The sequence below is a fragment of the Bombyx mori genome, chromosome 11 (assembly GCF_030269925.1).
Source record: "Bombyx mori chromosome 11, ASM3026992v2".
Taxonomy (NCBI): domain Eukaryota; kingdom Metazoa; phylum Arthropoda; class Insecta; order Lepidoptera; family Bombycidae; genus Bombyx; species Bombyx mori.
The window spans coordinates 11,682,588-11,707,053 of NC_085117.1; the positions used below are offsets into that span (position 1 = coordinate 11,682,588).

Below are 24,466 nucleotides of genomic sequence, written 5' to 3' on the forward strand. Positions count from 1 at the left end.
GGCAGGACTAATTATGATTGCAATGATCGTGGCCCTTACATTGTGCATGTTCATAAAATACAGTCTGCGGAAGACGACGGCACCAATCTGCATCCTATTGTGTTCGGCAGGTTTTTAAAAAAAAATTCTTTTAAAAAAATTGTAAATGGCAGTTTGAAAAGGATAGGAAGAAACAAAATGTCTCTTTCTTTTCATAATTATTTAGACGCCAACAGCTTTCTCCAGTCAAATTGTTTATCTGAAAATAAGTTAAAAGCATATATACCCACCTTTAATATTACTAGAATGGGATTAGTAAGGGGAGTTCCAACTGAGTGGTCTCCCGAAGATATAAAGGAAAATACTAATATGCCTATGGGATGTGGTGATATAATTAAAGTCAGACGTTTAAATTATAAGGTAATTGTAAATAATGAACCAACTTGGAAACCTTCTCAAACAGTTGTATTGACATTTGACGGCCAAGTATTACCTAAACGTGTTTTTATGTGTTTTAACTCTTTACCTGTACAACTATATACTTACCCAACTATACAGTGCTATAACTGTTGTCATTTTGGCCACACAAAAACAAAATGCAGGTCCAAACCAAGATGCTATAAATGTGGACAAGGTCACACCGGTGATAGCTGTAATATTGAGGAAGATCAGGGCTCTTGCTGCTTATGTTCTGGGCTACATTTTGCGTCAAGCAAAAAATGCCCAGAATATTTTAGGCAAAAAGAAATAAAAACTACCATGGCTGAAAACAACCTATCATACATGGAAGCATCAAAACTTCACCCAATAATAAATAAAACATATGCTGATGTCTTAACATCCATTCCGAATAAAACTTTACAAACAGACAATACTATTGTACCCGGCTCACCCCCATCACGCATATTATCGTATAAAAAAACTGTTGTTTCTAAACCACGAACCCCACCTAAACCTAATAAAGGTTATGACAGTGAAGCTCACAATTCAATTGTAAAGGATTACAACATGCCCGCACCCTCTAATGGTTGTGTATTACAAACCTCACCCAATGCTGACAAACGGAGTGAACAGAACTTAATAGACTTAATTACAACTTTAATTAAATTGTTATCTCAATCAAATTTAACCATACCGACCAACGCTGCTACTTTATTCAACCCCAACAATAATAATAATAGTCATAATGGACAGGATAGTTCAATGGAACTGCAGAAGTATCATAAGTAAAAAACATGAACTTGTACATATTGTAAATACTTTTAAACCTTTTATTCTTTCTTTATCTGAAACCTGGCTTAAGCCGAATTATACATTTAAAATCCCTGGCTATTCCTGTTTAAGGAATGACAGGGCTGATGGGTATGGCGGTGTGTGCCTTCTTGTCAGAAACTCTCACCTTATATCTCCTCTTCCTCTTCCTTCACACAGTGATGATTTTTCTATCATTGCTGCTATTGTTAATAATATTTGTTATGTTTCCGTTTATATTCCACATCCTTCTTTAAGAGTCTTTAGTGAAATTAGAAATATAATTTCACTTCTTCCTCATCCTTTCATGATTTTGGGTGATTTTAACTCTCATCACACATCTTGGGGTAGTTCCTTTTCTAATTGTTATGGACATGAATTGTTGGATATTTTAGACTCATATGATCTGTGTATCTTAAATACGGGATCCCCTACCCGGCTCACTAAGCCTGATGAAGCAATCAGTGCTATAGACCTGTCTATTTGTACTTCTAATTTAGCGTCTTTATTATCTTGGTCTACTTTGTCATCCACATTCAATAGTGATCACTATCCCATTGTTATTTCCTTTCCCTATAATAAACAAAATGAAGCATTAACATCAAAGCCGCGATTAAAACATAAAATCATTGATTCTCATTGGGACAAATATACTACATTAGTAGAAGAAACATTTCTTCAAGATACAAATACTTGTGATACGGACTATTTTAAATCTGTTTTATTACAAGCTGCTGATACTGTTTTTCCTAAGCGAAAGCCGCGCCATAATAAATTGTCATCACCACCATGGTGGGATGAAGAATGCACTAATGCTATATCTAGGCGGAGACTTGCTGAGAGGAACTATCGCATTAACATGTCATTGGAGAATTATGATGCACTGTTGAAGATAATGAAAGAGACAAGGAAGTTGTTTAAGAAAAAGAAGTTTGAGGGTTGGAGGAATTTTTGCAGTTCCTTGTCTCCTGAAACACATTCGTCAGTTCTTTGGCGAAACATCAAGAGATTTAGAACCGCTATAAATCCTTCGAGTGCGCTTCTCCTTCCTATTGTATTAGCCGATCAATTCCTCGACCGTTTGGCTCCTGCTTCTGTACCACACCAAGATTTAATTATCCGTTCCCTACCCGTTAAAACCAATAGCTTTTCTTCTTTAAATCTTCCTATTACTATGATCGAGCTGAAAGGAGTGCTAAACCACGTAAAGGACAGTGCTCCTGGGGAAGACGGGATACCATATTCCTTTTTATCACACATTGGTGAAAATGGCTTAGGTCACTTTTTAAATTTAATAAACAAAGTAGTTTTGTCAGGTGACATTCCTTTATCTTGGCGAAGGCAAATAGTGCTGCCCTTTTTGAAACCAAATAAAACACAGTCTAATGTTGAGTCTTTTCGCCCAATAGTTTTATCATCGGTAATTACTAAAGTAGTTGAACATGTTATTAAAAATCGTCTTGAATGGTTCATTGAGAATAGTGAGCATCTCTCTCAGACACAGTTTGGTTTTAGAAAGGGGAAAAGTGTGGCAGATAGCTTGGGGATTTTTACTACTGATATACGTAATGCATTTTTAGACAAAAAATCCACAGTCGCTGCTTTCTTGGATATTAATTCTGCATACGATAACATTTTACTCCCCATTCTTAAACAAAAGCTGAATAATTTAAATGTCCCACACCTTTTAACTAACTTTATTTTTAATCTTCTTTCCGAGAGACAAATTATTCTGGACGTTGGAGTCCCGTATACACCAAGTAGATTGGTCTGGAAGGGGTTGCCGCAAGGTTCTGTACTAAGCCCTTTACTGTACAACATATATACACACGACTTAGAAAGGTCTGTTGGTGACAATGTTAGTATCCTACAGTATGCGGACGACTTGGTCATATACGCCTCTGATAAATCTGTGACAAATGCTTGTGAGCATATTTCTTCATCTTTATCTTCTTTAAAAACTTGGATGGATACTAATGGCCTAGATTTATCTCCGTCAAAGAGTAGCTGCGTTATTTTTACCAAATCTCGAAATCCTCCCACACCTACTATTACTTATGATAATACACCTTTACCAAGCAAAAATCAAGTAAAGTTTTTAGGGGTTGTACTTGATGCAAAACTAACAGGTCTAGCCCATTGTGAGCTTGTAGTTTCAAAATGTGAACGGAATTTGAATATGCTCAGATGCCTACGTGGTGTCTGGTGGGGTGCTCATCCAGCTACTATGAAGTTGGTTTACAACGCCGCTATTAGAAGTATTTTAGATTTTGGTACTTTCTTTTTGGATCCTGGGAATGTGACAGGTTTTAAGAAATTGGACCTGATTCATTCTAAGGCATTAAGACTCATTACAGGTGCAATGAAATCCACACCCGTTAATGCACTTCAAATAGAATGTTGCGATCCCCCTTTAAGATTTAGACGCCAGTATCTCTCTGACAGATTTATTTTCCGAATTGTTCAATTTTATAATCATCCTTTACCTTCCAAACTTGAATTATTGTCAGAGAAATTGTCTTCTACTAATAAGCCCTTTCCATGCCTAGTAAAAAGTTTTCAGAAATATAAATCGTTACAAGCTCCTACACATTCCTTTAGAGTCCTTCCTTTATTTAAAACTTCATATGATTCTCTTCTTTTCTCTCCTACTATTTGTTTTTCTCTCAACATAGATAGGTCCGATTGTAATGTAAACACTACTTTTAACCATATTGTAAATACTAAATGGCCAAATTGGCATTACATATATACTGATGCATCCAAACATCCCACAGGGTGTGTTGGAGTAGGTGTATTTCATAACCAATATAATATAGTCCAAAAAATAAAATTACCACCAGAAACATCTATATTTACGGGAGAATGCTTCGGTCTTCTGAAAGCAATAGAATATGTTATAATTTTTAAACTCAATAAAAGTGTTATATTTACAGATTCACTTAGTTCTTTACAAAGCTTAGAAAAATTTTCCTTAAAACTGAATCCTTTCTTCCACATAACATTTGAATGTAAGAGAAAGTTGTTGCATTGCCAATTAAACAACTACACAGTCACTTTCTGCTGGATACCTAGCCACTGTGGCATCATAGGAAATGTGAGAGCTGACAGTTTGGCAAACGAGGCAACTGTGAGTGGCGATTTATACCCATACACGATTTTCGGACACGACCTGAATGCTTTACCTAGCATATATCTCCGTGATACATGGGATTTGAGCTGGAGAGAGAGCAGTCAGGTCAAGGGTCGCTTCCTCTACGCTATACAACCTTTAATCCCAAGAAAACCATGGTTTGCCAAACTATGTTTTAATAAAACTGCCACTTCGTCTTTAATCCGCATGCGTCTTGGACATATTTGCCTTCCGGTACATCTGCATAAACTTGGCATAGTATCTAGTGCTGCCTGTGAATGTGGTGAGAGTTACTGCGATATGAATCATGTTTTCTTTTCCTGTCCTTTATATGACCACTCTTTCCTATATGAATCTCTAATATCTCTCTCTATTCCTCTTCCTTCTAACATTTACTTACTTCTTAGAGATAATAGACCCTGTGTATATAGTGCATTAAATAAATTTATTATAAATAACAAGATTAAATTGTAGTTTAATATTATTTGTTTTCTTTTGTTATATATATTTTTTAGATATGAAATTATTCTGATTTGTTTTTGTATAATTCCCGGTATGATTTAATTATTTTAATTCGCGTTATATGTTTCCCTCGCTTTGTTGACAAAATGTAAAATACTTGACACTGGCCAAATGCACGAATGGTGCCGAGCCAAAATTAAGAAGAAGAAGAAGAAGAAGAAAAGGTCGCGACACTGCCGTCGCCTGCCCGCGGTGAAGCGAGCAGCCGCGCGCCACGTGCGTCTTGTCGGTGGTTCTGCCCGCGGCTGCCAGCGGCGACACGAGGCCGCTCGCGGCACTGCGGTATATACCTAGTCAGGTCATAAGTATTGTCGCACAGTAAAAACTTTTCTTTTAGAATGCTGGCCACATAAAAGTTTATTGAATTCGAATTTCGAATTGTTCATGAAAATAAAAATGTATACTTTTAGAATTTTACTCATTTTTAAATATGGAGTGGACGCTTAAAGAAGACCGTGTTGCAGTTATTGCGTTGCATCGTTGCGGTTACGCGCCAATTCAAATTTTTAACATACTGAAAAATTTGAATATAACCAAAAGATTCGTTTATCGTACCATCAAACGATACAATGAAGACTAGTGTAGATGACAGGTCAAGAAGTGGTCGCCCTCGGTCTGTTAGGACTCCAGAAGTGGTAAAAGCTGTGAAGACGCGAATTCAAAGAAATCCCAAACGTAGGCAGAAACTGTTGGCCCTTCAGATGGGGTTAAGCAGAACCATGGTGAAAAGGGTGTTAAATGAAGACTTAGGGCTTCGGGCATATCGAAGAAAACCAGGACATCGTTTGAATGCTCGTCTAATGGACCTGAGACTGAAGAGATGTCGCGCTTTGTTGAAGCGGTACGCGGGAAAAAAATAAAGGGAAATTCTTTTTTCGGATGAAAAAATTTTTACCCTACAAGAGAGCTACAACAAACAAAATGATAAGGTGTACGCACACAGTAGTGAAGAAGCGAGCAACCGTATTCCGCGTGTCCAACGAGGTCATTTTCCATCCTCGCTCATGGTATGGTTGGGAGTTTCTTATTGGGGCTTAACAGAGGTACATTTTTGTGAGAAAGGTGTAAAAACGAATGCAGTGGTGTATCAAAATACAGTCCTGACGAACCTTGTAGAACCTGTTTCTCATACCATGTTCAATAACAGGCACTGGGTATTCCAACAAGATTCGGCGCCAACTCATAGAGCGAAGAGCACACAAGACTGGCTGGCGGCGCGTGAAATCGACTTCATCCGGCACGAAGACTGGCCCTCCTCCAGTCCAGATTTGAATTCGTTAGATTACAAGATATGGCAACACTTGGAGGAAAAGGCGTGCTCAAAGCCTCATCCCAATTTGGAGTCACTCAAGACATCCTTGATTAAGGCAGCCGCCGATATTGACATGGACCTCGTTCGTGCTGCGATAGACGACTGGCCGCGCAGATTGAAGGCCTGTATTCAAAATCACGGAGGTCATTTTGAATAAACTTTAGTGTCATAAGAATCTATGTTTTCTTAAGTTCATTTTGGTATATGAATGGTTACATAATGAATAAACTTGTTTCAATTATTTTACATTAAACATGTGACAGAATTTATGACCTGACTAGGTATAATAACCAATTCCATCATGTTCACTCTAAACACACGTTTTTTTAAATTGCTTATATAAGCTGTGAGCTCGTCCACCCCACCCTTTAAACCGAAACGCATTACTGCTTCACGGCAGAAATAGGCAGGGCGGTGGTCCCTACCCGCGCGGACTCACAAGAGATCCTAAAACCAGTAATTACACAAATTATAATTTTGCGGGATTCATTTTTATTACACGATCATTGCCGAATGAAGAAACTAGTCCAGAGGAGACTAGGCGCGTGCAGTCTGGAGGCCGCGCGAGGCTGCCAGCGGCGACGCCGGGGGCCGCTGCCATTCCGATGTGACTCGGCCCTAATGCGGCCTACCGCTTAATAGTACATATTTTTCTGATAATACAAGTCCTTAATAAAATTATTATAGGATTAGTTAACATTGAATAATAAATATTTTTTTGTTTTTGTCTGCACTTTTCTGAATTTTTAATCAACTTCGACAATGTAGCAGATTTTTAAATCGTAATTCAATTTTTACTACTATTAAGTATATACATACTAATAGTCAGTTATTTCAATAAAACCATTTTATAAAACAAATACATCTATATTGCACTGTAACATCTCACTTATAATTGTACATAATATAGTGACATAAAACACTCAAAATTCACAAACATGGCACGATGACCTGAGCCGAATATCTAGCGGGTGCATTCAATTAAATTTATATTAACATTCAACCTAAAATAACAAAAATCAATTGACTGTTACAATATTAAATTGTTATAAAATGTATTTCCAACATTACTTACTATATTTGTACAGATTCAAGGAAAATAATGTACATATATGCTGCAGTTATACAAACACCAAACAATTATGTTTAATACACATCGAATATAAATCGAATGTTTCTGAATAGGACATTCATTTTTATCAAAAAAACATTTTAAACATACAACACACAGACTTAATGTAAATAATTGTCAGATATTATAACAAATTTAAATGTTAAAGTGTTTGTTATTAATCTTAATAGAAATGTATTATGTACATATTAGTAGTTTATCATCTATGGTTGAGTTTATTTAGACGTTTGGTGGATATTATTTTAAACTATAACTTTTCACTAAACTTTGTGATGTGAAATCAATAGAAATATTTTAAATAATTCGATAGTATTAAGTAACCATAGACGATTTATTTTCCTACAAGATAAAAGGCAACTTTATTTCAATACTTCTACAAGTGTTCTTCTACATAAACTTTTAAATACATTCATGATCGTCGTTTCTATATTTCAATATGCAGACATTATAATAATTCAGCTTAATTGCTATAAACTGCTATATTCATACTTTTAAACATTATTTGTACATTAATGCCATGTAAAGGTTTGTTATTACGAGATTATTGTTAACACGCTCGCTGTCAGTACTGTATGCCTTCAGCTAGTGCGTTGTGTGTCTTCATACATAGCCGTAGTAACATGGCGTTGTTTATTTTCATATTATTATTATTCTCGACGTTTTGGCAGTGACGCCGATAAACAGTTTTAATCGCAATTATTAAGTTGTTAAGAAATCAAGAAAGAGTGTTTTTTTTGCTTTCTCTTTTCACATCATAAATTTAACACACCCCCTTTAGGGTATAAGTGTAGTCGGCTACTAAGCTAATACGGGATGATAAATAAAAGCGGTAGTCTGGAATCTTGGAAATTATCGCTAGGATCATGGATTCTGCTGTGTTTAAAAAAATGCGTATTAACACTTCGGCTAGTTACATAACCTGTTTTATGTTCTTGTTTGAAATTATTAGCCGGCAAAATGATAATTTTATAATTAGTGTACTTATTTTAGTTTCGACAATTTTAATCTTATTACGAATTGAGTTGTATTTACAACTAGATTATTATTAATTACACACGGACGGTTTGGTAATAAAATGTTTTTACAAAATAATTGTTTTGATATTCAATGTACTCGAATCGAATGTCTTTGAAAGATTAATTTTTTTTTTTTTTATGAAAGATGTGTTGCATTAAATGTGCATACAATAAAAGTATCAATGTCAAAGGAATGTGATGAATTTGCAAGTCATAAGACACGAACACCACAACACTTTTTTATGATATAAATACTATTTGACTAGATTAGAAGAATAAAATTCAAGTAACTAAGCCGATTATCACTACCAAAGAAAGAGTTAAAGCAGGGTTCACAGATATTTTGGCTTTTTTTTTAATTACTCTTTTTTGTTTTTTTTTTTTTAGTAAATATATAGATTTATTTTAGTCTAATACCATAATATACATGTTACTAAAATAGTAACTCCAGTAATTAGCAACGCGAATACGAATTTACGAACCGATAGTTTCGTAAAACAAAAAACGGCAAATTAGATAGATTAGGGAACATAGGTAAGCTATTCACGGTACAGAAAATACATCACTTACAATATTTTTTGAATAAAAAGGCGCAATCGTATTATTGGTATTCATTACAATGCTTTTGGATTTTATCGAAGTCTGCCCTTAACTGTGTAAGACAAAATTAACTTTTTTATGTAAATTACTGATTAACACTGTGTCTCTTAAATATATTAATATTTATGGATGTTATACTTTAAACAACATGCAATAAATGAGCGAACTTAAAAAATATGATTCTTTTCCGATCTTAAATGAATTTGAGCAAACTCGTAGCACAAACAAACGTTGTAAACAAAAAAATATGATAAACGAATTATCAAAACTTAGCATAATACAAAAACATTACAGCTTTAACTGTACATATACAAAAATTATTTGTCTAATGTAAAATAAGTACAGGCCTGTCGTTCGTGGCTATTTTACAGGTCCAGTCGAGAAGAGCATTGTCAGTGACATTCGGTCCAATACAGATGAAAACATGAAAAAACTACATGAGGACTCCTCAAACAATAGCCAATAGTTATACTGTATCTACATTAAGCCAATTACTGAAATTAGATTGTAAAAAATCATAAACAGACCAACAACTACAACATAGATAAACGTAGTATAAGTGTGTTAACTTCTTGAATCACTATACGAGATACTTGTATTGAAGTCGTCATCATATTATTTTCGGTGCTGTGCTTACTACATACACTACGAATATATCGAGGGGTGAAAGGCTATTTGCTTTTAAGCGAAATTTTGGCAACTTTCCAGGATAGCCATTTAAGGTTTAAATTAAATTGGGCAAAAATATAACAAAATTAAATCTTCAGCTATTTAAATTGAGTAGACTTAATTGAAGTATTGTTGATACTAACGATACTAATAACACAATAAAACGCACCTTTAATTACAAAGATAAATGTCGGGTATTAACCGAAATGTCGCTTAAACCAAATAGCCTTACATCCCTCGATATTTTTAATCGCTATAATGTGTTACACGTGAAGATCATATTTAACAATTTCCATAAAACAAAGTGTCACTCTGTTCTGTTCAATTCAGATATAATAGTATTGTTTGATTTTAACTGGACAATAAGTATTGTAGAAAATACGGATGGGCGCCCTATATCCTCACAGGTAGCGAAATCTTAGTCACGCGACAGGCCTGCACTTGATAAGACACTTTTTCTAAATTATTTAACAACTGAATTTATAGTAAAACAATAATAATACAATATTGGAATTCAGTGATCATTTTCACATTTTTATATTCTTTCGCTATATTTTAAATAAAATAAAAACATCCGAACAAAATATAAATGCTTCAATACCAATGAGCAACGTTAATATTTCACAAACTTTTATATAACAACTCACGTTGTCGATAGAATAAATATTTTAAATGTCACTATCTACATCACGACTACTCAATAAACGTAAATTCTCCAGGTGCAATTCGAACTGAGCGTAAACAAATCATTTTCATATATAACTTTCTCTTTACTTAATTAATTTACTTAATATAAATTCAATTTTATTGCAATGTTACATTTCAGACCGACGACATAGTTTGAGAAGAAAGGAATCTCATCTCACTCTATGATAACGCATTTAGGAAGATGTTCATGTATGTAGTCAAAAAGTTCCGGAGAGACTCCGGGGCAGTTGGTCAGCTCCAGCTCGCGAAGCTGCCGCAGCTGTATCAGATTCGAGAGTCCTCCGGACGTCAGCAGCGGACAACCTGTGCACATCATTCTAATTCAATACATAAATTAACTAATCATAATATTGTTACGCCGGTAAGAGTAACGCCATCTATAGTCGAACGAATATCGAAGGACCTGAAGCACCTAGTACGCTCGAGAAGTACAACGCCATCTATTGACAGATATCGGAAACTACTACTAGAGATGTGTGAAATATTCTCGATAATTCTAGGGATGCGTTATCGGCTATAAAAGCGTTGTAGGGATGGCACGCAGTCAGTCAATAATCGGTACTACTCGAAGCGAAACAGCGAACGGATCATCTGAAGCGAAGCGGAACGAGTGAATTGAGAGTTTTAAAGTGTTTGTGAAGTGTTTAAGTGTTCTAAGTGTTGAATACAGTTTTTAGTTGTAATTTGGTGAAATTTTATTTATCCCGAACCCTAGCGCGTAACAATACGTTTATTGGCTCATTAGATTTATATCTAACAAAGTAAAAATCTCTCTGGGAATAACAAATTTTTTGTTTTTTTTTAGTTATCATACTCTACACATAGCGCACTACAGCAAGATGGTCTTTGATATAAAAGTAATGGCCACAATGTTCACTTTGTTGAAATCTTTAATAGTACTTAATGAAATAATTTTTAATTCTTCAATATACATAATATAAGTTTTATATTTAATTGTATTCACTAGGTAATCTGACTGATAAATGTTACGCCAGGTAATTATGATGAATTGTGACAATTAAAATACATAAACATAAACTTAAGTCTGGTTGTGAAGTGGCAGTTTTTTCTAAGAGACCGGCGCCGCGCGGTGATGCCTCCGCACCTTTGCGATTAGTCTGATACTTAAACGGGTGCCGAGAAATGTTATGAATAACTTCTTTATTATGCCTGTTTATCTATTCTAATTTTCTGTTCTAACTCCTAAAATGAGTTTGAGGGCTGTCTAACAATGGCAATGACAACTAGCATTTTCTATATTTATTTTGTATTTATCTATTCTATACTAATATATAAATCTACAGTGGTTTTTATGGATGCTCCGCTATAACTACTGAACCATGCATCCGATCGACTTGAAACTTGGTATACATGTAGAAAATACATGTACTTAATGGATAGGCTAATATTTACATGAGCGTTGGACTCACTAATAATAATGACAATAAATAATAATGTTAATTTTAAAGGCCCAGCGAAGCGGGCGAGTACGGCTAGTAGTTAATAAAATAATATACAACACAAGCATCACAAAAATAATCTCTCAGAAATACTAGAGGTTTTATGATGTAAAAATATATTGGCTCTATATATTTTCTTGGAAACCGGTAAGTATGTTTGTACGGACTAAACAAATTCTCATACCTGCTAAGGACAGACACTGTAAAGACCGCATGGTACAAAGATGTTGCACGCCGAAGTCTCGCAGCTGCGAGCACCAGCGAAGGTACAGCGCCACCAGGGTCTGCATGGTGCTGATGTACCCCACGCCGATGTCCGTTATATGCACACATCTGGAGGGGACACAGGTTTTGTAGATTTATATTGAGTTTAAGAACTGTTTATTTTATAAATGCTGTTACCAACGCGTTTGTGATTTCTTTATGATCATTATTGGTGGTAGGACCTCTTTCTTGTGAGTCCATACGGGAAGGTACCACCACCGTGCCTATTTCTGCCGTGAAGCAGTAATGTGTTTCGGTTTGAAGGGTGGGCAGCCGTTGTAACTATACTGAGACCTTAGAACTAATGTCTCGACGTGGATGGCGGTATTTACGTTGTAGATGTATGTGGGCCCCGGTAACCATTTAACACCAGGTGGGCTGTGAGCTCGTCCACCCATCTAAGCAATAAAAAAATAAACAAAAATCACGGACAAAAATATATAGTTTAAAATAAAACACGCTCGAATGGCAAGCTTGCTGTAAAAGTATTTTTTTTATCCTGGTCAGCACACATCCTTAAGAAGTTAATTTTAAATTAAATTTATTAAAAATAAAAAAATTATTAAACTAGTACATTATCATTATTATTACCTTGTCATCAGTCTTTGATACGTACGCAAATTTTAAAGTTAATTAGACATTTTGAATAAACAAAAATTATGTCGAAAAATTCCATTACAATAGATGTTGGTCAAGGTAATAAGAACGTAGGGTAACATGGACTATATGAACCAGGGAAGAGTATATTTCAATAGAACGAAGAAGAATAAACGTTTTAGCCGTATTTAATATAAAAAAAAGGAATCAACGAAAAGTGTGTGAGAAAAGCTTGAGTAAACGATTACGCGTTACCTATCGAGAGTGAGCTCTTCGAGGTGGTTGAGGTCGCAGGCGATGTACTCGAGCGAGCTGTCGGTGACGCGCGGACACCAGCTCAGGTCGAGGCTGCGCAGGCGCGGCAGGTTCTCCGCCAGCAGCTCCACGCCCTCGTCCGTCACCTTGCTGCAGCCGCTCAGCGACAGCACCGTCAGGTTCGGCAACGAGTGCACTGCGCCAGCACAAACACGGCACGTTCAGTACATTCAACCAAGATTTTTTTTAAGGGATTTTATTAACGGCCGTCTGGTGTAGTGGTAAGTGACATGGTCACTACACAAGGGGGTCGCGGGTTCGAATCCCGCCTCCTCTATGCGTTCCTAAACTATTGATCTTAGTACAATTGTGGTTAGCGCTCCAAGGTTTCTGTCATAGTACCATCAACTTACAATAGATGGCGCGTGAATAGTTCTAAGAAATGTTTTTATATCATAGAATTAGCAATAAGCAGCGAAGGGCATAGGGCGGTGCTGTTCTAACTACAAAGTTACAGCTTTCATGTTAAACTTTACTATTAACAGTTGTCATTAAATGTTATTCTCTATATGATACGAAGGCAGTTTAACCCACTGAGTTTCTCGCCAGATCTTCTGTGGGTTACATTTCCAATTCGATGGTAGATTCTGCGAAGCACTGCCCTAACTAGGGCTAGTGTTAGCAATGTCCCAAGGTTAGAGCCCCGTGAGCTCACCTACTCGCTCGGTTACGTTGGCATAGCCTCTCAAGGCTACAAGCTTAGGTAGGGAAAAAAAGAGGGTAATAAAATGAAAATTAATGTTATCTTTACCGATATTAACAACACCATGATTGGTGAGTTCCCAGCAACTCTGCAGACGCAGGACGCTCAGCGATGCGCTCTGCTTTGGAGAGAAGTAACCGAGGGCTGCATCCGTGACGTGGTAGGCTTGCAATGAGAACTCGTACAGGGACGGAAGCAATTGTGCGACAGCTCCAACCTTCGTATGAAATACGAGTTATTAGTATGTAGTAGTATTTATCTATAATAATCTATACTAATACTAGTAATATTATAAAGAGGAAAGATTTGTTTGTTTGTTTGTCTTGAATAGGCTCCGAAACTACTGAACCTATTTGAAAAATTCTTAAACTGTTTGGAAACTACACTATTCCCGAGTGATATAGGCTATAATATTTTTTGAAAAAATTAGGGATCCTTACTAAAACTCCAATAATGTAACCCAAGGCGTAAAAAAATTACCTAAAATATTCTTTTCATCGTGTGCCCTGCGAAAACTATTGGTGATAGAATAAAATAATGTACTACGACTTTGTAGAACACATTATTATTAACAAAAAGTGTCGCGACAGCATATAGGTATTTCTAACTATTATAGTTATGCCTCAATAAGGGTTATTTTATTTAAAAAAATAAAACGTCAAATATCGTTGAAATTTTTGTTAAAGACCCGAGCGGAGCCGAAGCGGGCCGCTTGTTTTAAATAAAATTGAATGCAACTTTCTTATCACTAAACTTACTCAAAACAGTGTTGATGAAACGACATTTGATAGTGTGATTATTTACATTGACATATTATTACTTTTATTACAAGTTTTTCAATCGTGTCAAGTTTTAAAAGTCAATTGAATGATGACATAGCGAAGGCGTTAATAAGCAGTCTAAGAAATAATTCATCTTTGTATAACATTTGAAAGTATTTGTTATTTAGTTCTGGACGGCAATCGATTCCATAATTATCAAAAACAAAAAATCGTGGGAAATAAGCCTTTTTTTTAATTTCACAAAAATTTATACATCATGGTGAATAGACTCGAAGAGTAAAAACATTGTACTGTAGTTATCTATGAATTGAAGTTAAATACTTACAGCCTCATCAGCTATGTTAATGCAGTCAGTAAGCGTGAGTGATACAATTCGAGGTGTTAGACATGCCCATAATCCGGCTTCTGTTATTTCATTACATCCTGTTAGTTCTAACTCAAACAGTACCTAAAATGGACAGTAAAGTAAGTCTTCTGTAATGATAGATGCTTTACAAAAAAATGCTAAGGTTGACTCACTTGTAAGTGATCCAAAATAGCTTCGAGCCCCCTATCTGTTATAGTACACCCTTTTAAGCCAATAGCATGGACATGATGAGCCGACAAGGGGAACTGTCTAATGAATTCGTTAATATCATCATCCGAAGCAGATATTAAAACGACACCACGAATACCTCTTCTCATCAGCGAATTGTAGAAACGCTGCATGCAACACCCGGTAGATATACGTAGTTCCCGACAATCTAACACCGCTATCAAGCCCGTCCACCATCGTGGTGATGAGTACAATATATCGCGCCATCGAGTGCATACCTGTGTAGTTGATTTTTAACATCAATACAATTAACTGTAGGAGTCGTAAATATTAAATGTAAATATAGATATGTTTGATCAGTAAATAGTATCAATAATAAAGCAAAAAGTAATCAGTACCTGTGCAAGGGTTCTCCTGTCAACAGAATTAAAAAACAAAAAAAACTTTTCTAAAAATCTGTCATCCAAAATAAATTGATTCCAAAGAAGAGGTCGCGGTGAGGGTCGCCGGCGGCGCGGAACGCGAGGGGGTGCGGGCGCAGCAGGTCCACAGAGTGCATTGGCCATACGCTCCACAACACTGGGGGAACGCTTACGGCCGCGCAACCCCAGTCCAGTGATCCGTCGAGAGAGCTCTGCCGAGGCGCGTTCTACTACTCCTTGTGCTGACACTGACGACATTTTGACTTTAACGCGTCGGATAGTATCTGCGGGTCGACCGCCACCCGACGCGCCCTGCTCGCAACCCGCCACTGCGCTACTGTATAAAAACACACACTCCGCTGTTAAAAGTATTACTAGTATTACTATATTACTAAGTACTACTTAAGTCATCGTGGCCTAAAGGATAAGACGTCTGGTGCATTCGTATCTTGCGATGCAACAGTGTTCGATTCCCGCAGGCGGGTAACAATTTTTTGTAATGAAATATGTACTTAACAAATGTTCACGATTGACTTCCACGGTGAAGGAATAACATAGTGTAATAAAAATCAAACCCGCAAAATTATAATTTGCGTAATTACTGGTGATAGGACCTCTTGTGAGTCCGCACGGGTAGGTACCACCGCCTTGCCTATATCCTATATTATATTTCCTTAGAGCTAATATCTCAAGGTGGGTGGCGCATTTACGTTGTAGATGTCTATGGGCTCCAGGAACCACTTAACACCAGGTTTTTACTGGTGGTAGGACCTCTTGTGAGTCCGTGCGGGTAGGTACCACCGCCCTGTCTATTTCTGCCGTGAAGCAGTAATGCGTTTCGGTTTGAAGGGTGGGGCAGCCGTTATAACTATACTGAGATCTTAGAACTTATATCTCAAGGTGGGTGGCGCATTTACATTGTAGATGTCCATGGGTTCCAGTCACCACTTAACACCAGATGGGCTGTGAGCTCGTCCACCCATCTAAACAAAAAAAAAAAAGTTGGGCTGTGAGCTCGTCCAGCCATCTGAGCAATAATAAAAAATAACTTTTTTAGTTTAATTTGTTATGATAATAATAGTCTCGTTAACACAAAAAACATTATAAAATTTTTTAAGTACTATTATTATGCTAAAAATAATATTATTTTGGAAAAAAGTATTCCCCAACTATCGGCAAATACGTCAGCATCCTGTGTTCTGATTAACAGCTAACACCGGCCCCTAAGGTAAACCTAAGAAATCATGATAGTAAAATGACTTGTATCAAACAACTAACACAACAGTTAATCTGAGAAATCATTCATTACTGAATGGGACTTCTAGCTCATTTCCGTTTTTTTTTAGGTAGCATTAGCTATGCATGAATGAAGCATTTTGTAGTCTTAAGAAATTAAATTTTTAAATTTAGTGCATTTTCTGGGTTTTTTTTTTGTATAATTGACGACGTCTGCCCTGTGTGCATTTTATTGGAGAAATATTTAATTATCTGAGAATTCTATTAGATAATAGATAAAGATAATGTAATATTTTCTAGGTTACTTGTTTGAATATCAAATCTATTTTACAATACAAGTATTTACTAAAAATTGTATTCCCAGTTCCTGTATATAATTTTATAATATTATATAGTGGTGATTTATAAGCAGTCATTTGATCAGATGAATGGAGATTTCCCTGGATTAGATTAAAGTATCATTTTTTGCATTACTCTTGAGCCGTTTCTTTTCTGTATAGTTATCGTTATCAATTTACTGCATTCAAGCGATCCCCTATGAAGCCTAACAAGCAATGAAATTAAATATTTGTTATAATGTGGTCTCTAACAAACAATACTACTGGGCCATGAACGATGAGAGTAACTGCTTATCAACCAAAGTATGTTTTGAATAGAGAACAATTCCGCCTGTGCCAGATTAATAGCACTTTTAGTATCATGATCTCTTTCATTCACATGGTCAGAGCAAGGTATGGTTTATTTATATTAGTAACTATTAGTCATAAAATCATAAAAAATATATAAATTCGATAGTGACAATTCTGGCATAAAACTTGACAAAGTTACTTATGTAAGAATTGTGATTGTTCGATGTATTTAAATTTATTTTCTGTGGTTTGTGTTCATGGTACGGTTGAATAATAATAAACTTTGTGACTAAATACTATACGAGAGTTCAATTACAGACAGAAGAAAAGTTAGAGCGTTAAATTTTTGAGGTGATTGAGCGTTACGAAACACTATTCTTTTTTCTTTTGGTAAACATATTAAAGAATTTGTGTATTATTTAGTTTTTAGCTTTAAATTAAATTCTCAAGGTAAAATATAACTTTTGTTTGCTTTACAATGTTTCGAATTTTTTGCAAAAACAAACAAAAATCGATTGGTAATTCATTCTTACCTTTAATTATTTCTTTTTACGATAAGTCAACATGTTGTTTCGAAATTTTACAAATTCATTGCTATTTTCTTCTTCTTCTTCTTTATTTTTGGCTCTGGCACGTTTTGTGCATTAGCCAGCGTCAAGTAATAACGTTTTTATAATTCGCCGTTTTATTTATTTACAGTTTATAAATAATAAAAAACGAAGGAAACTTATCGCAACAAAACATAAATGATTTAGAACGAATTGAATTTACAAAAAAAATCAGAATAATTATATAACAGGGAAAATAAATCAAAATTATAGTTTAATGTTATTATTTAATATAAACCTACTTAAAATACTATATACAAGGGGATTAAAATCTCGAAGAAGTAAAGAAATATTAGTAGGAAGGGGAACAGAGAGAGATACTAAAGAAGTATATAAGGAAGAATGATCATATAAAGAACAAGAAAAGAAAATATGATTCAGGTCACAATAACTCTCGCCACACTCACAGGCGGTACTAGTTACGATACCAAGTTTGTGCAAATGAACTGGAAGGCTGTTATGTCCCAGACGCATACGAATTATAGTAGAAGTGGCGGTTTTACCAAACGACAATTTGGCAAACCATGGCTTCCTGGGAACGGAAGACTGTATAGCATACAAGAAACGACCCTTAATCCGGCCGCTCTCTTCCCAACACATATTCCACGATTTGTGGAGGCATATGCCGGGCAAAGCAGCAAGATCATGGCCAAAATTCTTGTACGGGTATACGTCACCGGTCACAGTAGCACTGTTGGCCAAACTGTCAGCTTTCACATTTCCAGATATGCCACAGTGACTAGGTACCCAACAAAATGATACTAAATAGTTGTGTGATTGGCAGTGCAACAGCTTTCTCTTACATTCAAATATTACATGAAAAAAAGGGTTAAGTTTTAGTGAAAATTTTGCTAAGCTCTGTAATGCACTTAAGGAATCAGTAAATATAACGGTTTTTTTTAGTTTGAAAGACAGCACATATTCAAGAGCTTTTAATAGTCCAAAACATTCACCGGTAAAGACCGATGATTCCGGAGGTAATTTAATTTTCTGAACTATGTTGTACTGTTTGTGATACACTCCAACACCAACACACCCACTGGAGTGTTTAGATGCATCTGTATAAATTTGATGCCAGTTAGGCCATTTACTATTGACATTGCAATTAAAATTTTCATTGGCATTAAAATCAGATTTTTCAATGCCAAGAGAAAAGCAAATCACTGGAGAAAGTAAGAGAGAATCATAAGAAGCGCCAAATAAAGGAAGCACCTGAAAAGAATGAGTTGGGGCTTGTAATTGTTTGAATTTCAGGAAACTTTTTAACAGACAAGGTAAAGGTTTATGTGAAGAGGGTACTTTTTTAGAAAGAAACTCTAGTTTCGAAATGAGGGGATGATTATGGAACTGAACAATTCTAAAAATGAATCTATCGGACAGATATTGACGTCTTAAGTTTAAAGGAGGGTCACAACATTCTATTTGCAGAGCATTAACCGGACTCGATTTCATGGCACCAGAAACAATCCTCAAAGCCCTAGACTGTATGAGATCTAGTTTTCTAAAGCCAGCCACATTACCTGGGTCTAAGAAAAAGGTCCCAAAATCCAGTACACTTCTAATGACAGCATTATACACCAACCTCAGTGTAGCCGGGTGAGCACCCCACCAAACCCCACCGAGACATCTCAGCATGTTCAAGTTTCGCTCACATTTACTAACCACAAATTCGCAGTGTGGTTGACCCGTTAGTTTAGAATCAAGAATAGCTCCTAAGAACTTAACTTGATTCCTAATGGGTAATATATCCCCATCATATGTTATATTAAGTGAGCAAGGAGTACGGGATTTGGTGAAAAGTACAACAGTACTTTTTGAGGGAGACAGATCAAGGCCATTTGCATCCATCCAGATTTTTAGCAAAGATAAAGAGGAGGAAACATATCGTTCAGCAGTACTTACAGACATATCAGAGGCATAAATAACCAAGTCATCGGCATACTGTAATAAACTTGCTGAATCTCCGACTGAACCTTCTAGATCATATGTATAAATATTGTACAATAAAGGACTCAGAACAGACCCCTGTGGCAAACCTCTCCATACCAGCCTACTAGGCTTATAAGGGCCGCCAACATCTAAAATAATTTTCCTCTCCGAAAGAAGATTTACAATGGAATTAGTTAAAAAATAGGGAACCTTTAATTTATCTAATTTACTTTTTAGAATATGTAATAGAACGTTATCATAAGCCGAATTAATATCCAAAAAAGCAGCAACTACTGACTTTTTATCTGAGAAAGCATTACGAATATCCGTAACTAATATGCCTAAATTGTCCCCCACACTTTTACCTTTTCGAAATCCAAACTGAGTTTGGGACAGATATTCGTTATTTTCTATATACCATTCAAGCCGATTTTTAATTAAATGTTCAACAACTTTTGTGATCACCGATGACAAAACTATCAGACGATATGATTTGATATCAGATTGTACCTTAGACGGCTTTAAAAATGGCAATACTATTTGACTTCGCCATGACGGTGGAATGTCACCTGTCAGTAAAATTTTATTTATTAAATTTAAAAAGTAATTTAATCCTTTTTCGCCAAGGTGAGACAAAAAGGAATATGGAATCCCATCTTCCCCTGGAGCACTGTCTTTGACGTGATTTAATACACCTTTTAACTCCCCTAACGTAAAAGTTAGATTTAGAGAAGAAGGGGCATCAGAGTTATATTGCTTATAAGACAGGATAGGATCGTTGAGTGGAGCAGAAGGAGGAGCCAAACGATCAAGGAATTGATCTGCTAATTCTATAGGCAGCAACAATGCGTTAGAAGGATTGACAGCTGATCTAAATCTTTTGATATTTCGCCATATGACAGTAGCATGTGTTTCAGGTGATATAGTGCTACAAAATTTCCTCCACCCGTCAAATTTCTTTTTTTTAAATAGTTTTCTAACCTCTTTCATTATAGTCATTAATGCCTCGTAGTTTTTCATAGACATATTATTGTGATAATTACGCTCTGCTGCCTTGCGTTTCTTTATAGCATTGGTACATTCTTCATCCCACCACGGTGGAGATGACAACTTATTACTACACGGCTTTTTCTTTGGAAAAACATTATCAGCCGATTCTAACAAAATAGCTTTGAAATAATTATTATCTATGACATTAACTTCTGAGCAATTATTAATTTTCTCTTCTATTAATAACGTGTATTGACTCCATTTAGAGTCTATGATTTTGTGTTTGAGGCGAGAGTTTTGAATACACATTGTATCCTTTTTTTTACAGGGAAATGAAATGATTATGGGATAGTGATCACTATTATAAGTGGAACACAAAGTAGACCAAGATAGAGAAGATGCTAACTGGGGAGTACAAATGGACAGATCAATGGCACTAATTACTTCACCAGGCTTTGTGAGGCGAGTAGGAGAACCCGAGTTTAAAATGCACAGGCTATACATGTCTAAGATATCTAATAATTCATAACCATAACTATTAGATACTGAACTACCCCAAGATGTGTGATGAGAGTTGAAATCACCCAGAATCATGAAAGGCCGAGGAAGAACTGAAATGAAGTTTTTAATTTCATTGAAGATTTGCAAGGAGGGATGAGGGACATAGATAGAGACAAAACAGATACCATCAACAATAGCTGCAATGACAGAAAAGCAGTTACTATGTGAAGGGAGAGGGAAGGAAGAAAAGGTGCTAGAGTTTCTGATGAGTAGGCATACACCACCATATCCATCAGCCCTGTCTTCTCTTAAGCACGAATAACCAGGGATTTTGAATACAAAATCTGGCTTTAGCCAGGTTTCAGATAGAGAAAATATAAAAGGATTAAAAGTATTTATAATATGTATAATTTCATGCTTTTTGTTTATAATACTGCGGCAATTCCATTGAACTAACTTGTCCATGTTGGCCATTATTAATATTAGTATAAGTACGAATTAAATTAGCAGCGTGGGACGGTATAGATAAATTGGGTTCAGAAAGTAATTTGATCAATATAGTAATTAACTCTGCTATTGTCTGTTGTGAATTTGCATTAGACGAGGATGGTAATGCATATCCATTAGAAGGCTCTGGCATATTGTAGTCCCTTACAAGAGACTCATGTGCTACATGATCAAAACCTTTACTGTGTTGAGGAGGAGTTCTGGGTTTAGTGAAGACTGTTTTTTTATAAGATATTGTACGTGAGGATGGTGAACCAGGCAATACTGTATTTCCACCAGGAACAGATTTAGTTGGGAGAGAGGATACAATATCAGCAAATGATTTAGAAATGGGGGGATGTAATTTTGACGCTTCAATATAGGATAAGCTATTCTCTGCCATTGTTACTTTAATATCTGTTTGTCTCACGTACTCTGGACACTTTTTGCTCGAAGCAAAGTGCAGCCCAGAACATAAGCAGCAAGATACACAGTCTTCCTCCACATTACAAGTATCTCCAGTGTGGCCCTGACCACACTTGAAGCACCTGGGCTTTGACCTACATTGGACCTTGGTGTGCCCAAAGCGGCAACAATTAAAGCACTGGATGGTTGGGTATATATACAATTTAACAGGCATAGAATTATAACACATAAATACACGTTTGGGCAAAACTTGTCCATCAAATGTAAACACGACTGTTTGCGAAGGTTTCCATGTGGGTGTGTTGTTTATCATGACTTTATAGTTTAGTCTTCTAATTTTCAGAATTTCCCCACACCCAATGGGTACATTAGTGTTCTGCATAATATCTTCAGGGGACCACTCAGTTGGGACTCCCCTAACTAAACCCATCCTCGTAATGTTAAAAGTTGGGATAAAAGCCTTCATGTTGTTTGTAGCTAAGCAGTTTGAAGTGACAAAGCTGTTAGCGTCTGTATAATTATTAAAAGAAAGTGTCATTTTATTTCGGCCAATACGTTTCAAACTTCCGTTAACAATATTTTTGAAAAAATTTTTTTTTAAAAATCTGCCAAACACAACTGGGTGTAATGTTGTACCATCATCATCAGCAGACTGTATTTTCTGCACGTGTACCACAAACGGGCCGTGGTCATTGGCATCATAACTAGCCCTACCAATTTGTGTGGAGGCTTTATGAGACATATCAGTGGGAGGAACGGGCTTTGAAGATGTATCAGTGCAAGGACCAGGTGCAGGCAAATCAATAGTGCTCTCAGTAAATTCGTCTTTGCATTGACAGTCCGATTGTTTAAATGTTTCTGTATTATTTTTTCTTTTCCTTTTGTTACAATTTTTACAAATTTTGTGGAGCTGGTTACGCTTCAGCTTCCTTTTAGACACCAAAGAGCAGTCAGAATCCATTCCGGATTCGTTGGAGATTGTGACAAATGCAACCGCGGGGGGCGCTGTGCCCCCCGGGTCCGGAGGCTCGTTCATATAAATATAAAAAACTTACCCCAACTCGAAGAAAAAAAGAATAAAATACAAAAAAATTTAAATAATAATAAAAATTACAAATATATACAAGTTTTAACTATTCTGATCACTTAATAGATTAAAAAAAAATATTTTTCAACAAATTCAAACAAAAACCGCGCCCGCCAAATTCAAAGGTTTCCCGCGTTTTTTTTCCATTGCTATTTTGTTTGTCATTTAACTCCACAGCACAGTACACATCACAACAAAATTAAAAATACCTATTCGTTTAAGAATCAAAAACGTAAAAACCTTTTTTAGGAAGGTACGAAATCGTGGGTCCTACCCATAGACAATGTTATGTTCGTTCATAGTAGGTTTCTTATTCAGTGTGTTCGTACCGTGGTAACCTTAGATATTGTTGAGTTTATTTTGTCAAATGAACAAGTAAAATAAATTAGTGTACTATCTATGGGTAGATGAAAGGTAATCTGTAATAGACTTTTTGGCGGGAACGCGAGGAGTGAAGTTGTGTGATTTGTTTTATTTTGTCTATTTAGTGTTTCTTCGGGTTTAAATGTGTAATAATGGTGGTTTATTAACTGTTTAATATCAGTGAAAGTGCACAAATGTGGGAAAACGAAACAAAGCCACTGGACGTAGCTTCTCGGGATCCTTCAAAAAGTCCACTGAAAAAATCTTAGTAAATGACCACCATTTTACTGAGATTATATTATATCCCATATCATCTCATTTCACGTTATTTCATTTCGTTTTCATTTCACTTCATGCCATGTTTCATAATAATCAACTTCATTTCATTTCATAATATCATTATCATTTAAAAAAGTTACGTATCATTAAAATTTAAATAAGACTTGACCTAAAGATCTTAGTTACCAGGTCATGAAATTACTTAAAAAAAATGTGTATCTACTATCTTTGACCTAAAGGTCTTATTTACCACTTCTACCAGATCATAAAATCCCTTCAAAGAAGTGTATTAACTATGCTTTGTGAGGTTAACTCTCAACTAAAAATATTTGTTTTCAGTTATATTTAAGTTGATTCACTAAAATATCTGACTTGGGGGCTTTTGTATTACAAAGTTCACCATGGAATTTCTTGAAGCTATGCCGGTCACGTTCAAGGAGATTGCTCCAAATCATAATATTCCAGAGAAATGGAAAGAAATTGTACTTAACACAGGTACTAATATGTCCAACTTATAAAATATTCTACACTT

General features: G+C 35.8%; 2 protein-coding genes and 1 long non-coding RNA gene across 5 annotated transcripts in view; 1 reads left to right on the top strand and 2 right to left on the bottom strand.

Moving 5' to 3' along the window:
* Positions 1 to 1,220: 1,220 nt before the first annotated feature.
* LOC134199698 (uncharacterized) lies at positions 1,221 to 19,781 on the bottom strand. Of its 3 annotated transcripts, none has more exons than XM_062671142.1 (2): positions 18,281 to 19,781; positions 1,221 to 1,803 (listed from the first exon to the last, which is right to left on the bottom strand). In XM_062671142.1, the coding sequence occupies exons 1-2, from the start codon at positions 19,779 to 19,781 to the stop codon at positions 1,757 to 1,759; spliced, it is 1,548 nt and encodes a 515-aa protein (XP_062527126.1). In that variant the 3' UTR covers positions 1,221 to 1,756. The 3 variants fall into 3 exon arrangements, with proteins under 3 accessions (XP_062527126.1, XP_062527128.1, XP_062527127.1); XM_062671144.1 differs by lacking the exon at positions 1,221 to 1,803 and adding an exon at positions 17,865 to 17,991 and having other exon boundaries at positions 18,302 to 19,781; XM_062671143.1 differs by lacking the exon at positions 1,221 to 1,803 and adding an exon at positions 17,868 to 17,991.
* Positions 7,044 to 17,940, bottom strand: LOC101743091 (F-box/LRR-repeat protein 16). The gene is made up of 8 exons (XM_021351490.3): positions 17,799 to 17,940; positions 15,377 to 15,737; positions 14,963 to 15,256; positions 14,769 to 14,891; positions 13,710 to 13,878; positions 12,899 to 13,094; positions 11,967 to 12,115; positions 7,044 to 10,625 (listed from the first exon to the last, which is right to left on the bottom strand). The coding sequence occupies exons 2-8, from the start codon at positions 15,656 to 15,658 to the stop codon at positions 10,477 to 10,479; spliced, it is 1,362 nt and encodes a 453-aa protein (XP_021207165.1). The 5' UTR covers positions 15,659 to 15,737; positions 17,799 to 17,940; the 3' UTR covers positions 7,044 to 10,476.
* A 4,378-nt stretch (positions 19,782 to 24,159) lies between the features above and the next one.
* The window catches only part of LOC101738144 (nuclear pore complex protein Nup160 homolog), a 32,571-nt gene continuing 32,264 nt past the window's right edge, over positions 24,160 to 24,466 (top strand). Inside the window, exon 1 of the long non-coding RNA XR_005245166.2 lies at positions 24,160 to 24,429. This is a non-coding gene — a long non-coding RNA (nuclear pore complex protein Nup160 homolog). The remainder of the gene's footprint in view (positions 24,430 to 24,466) is intronic.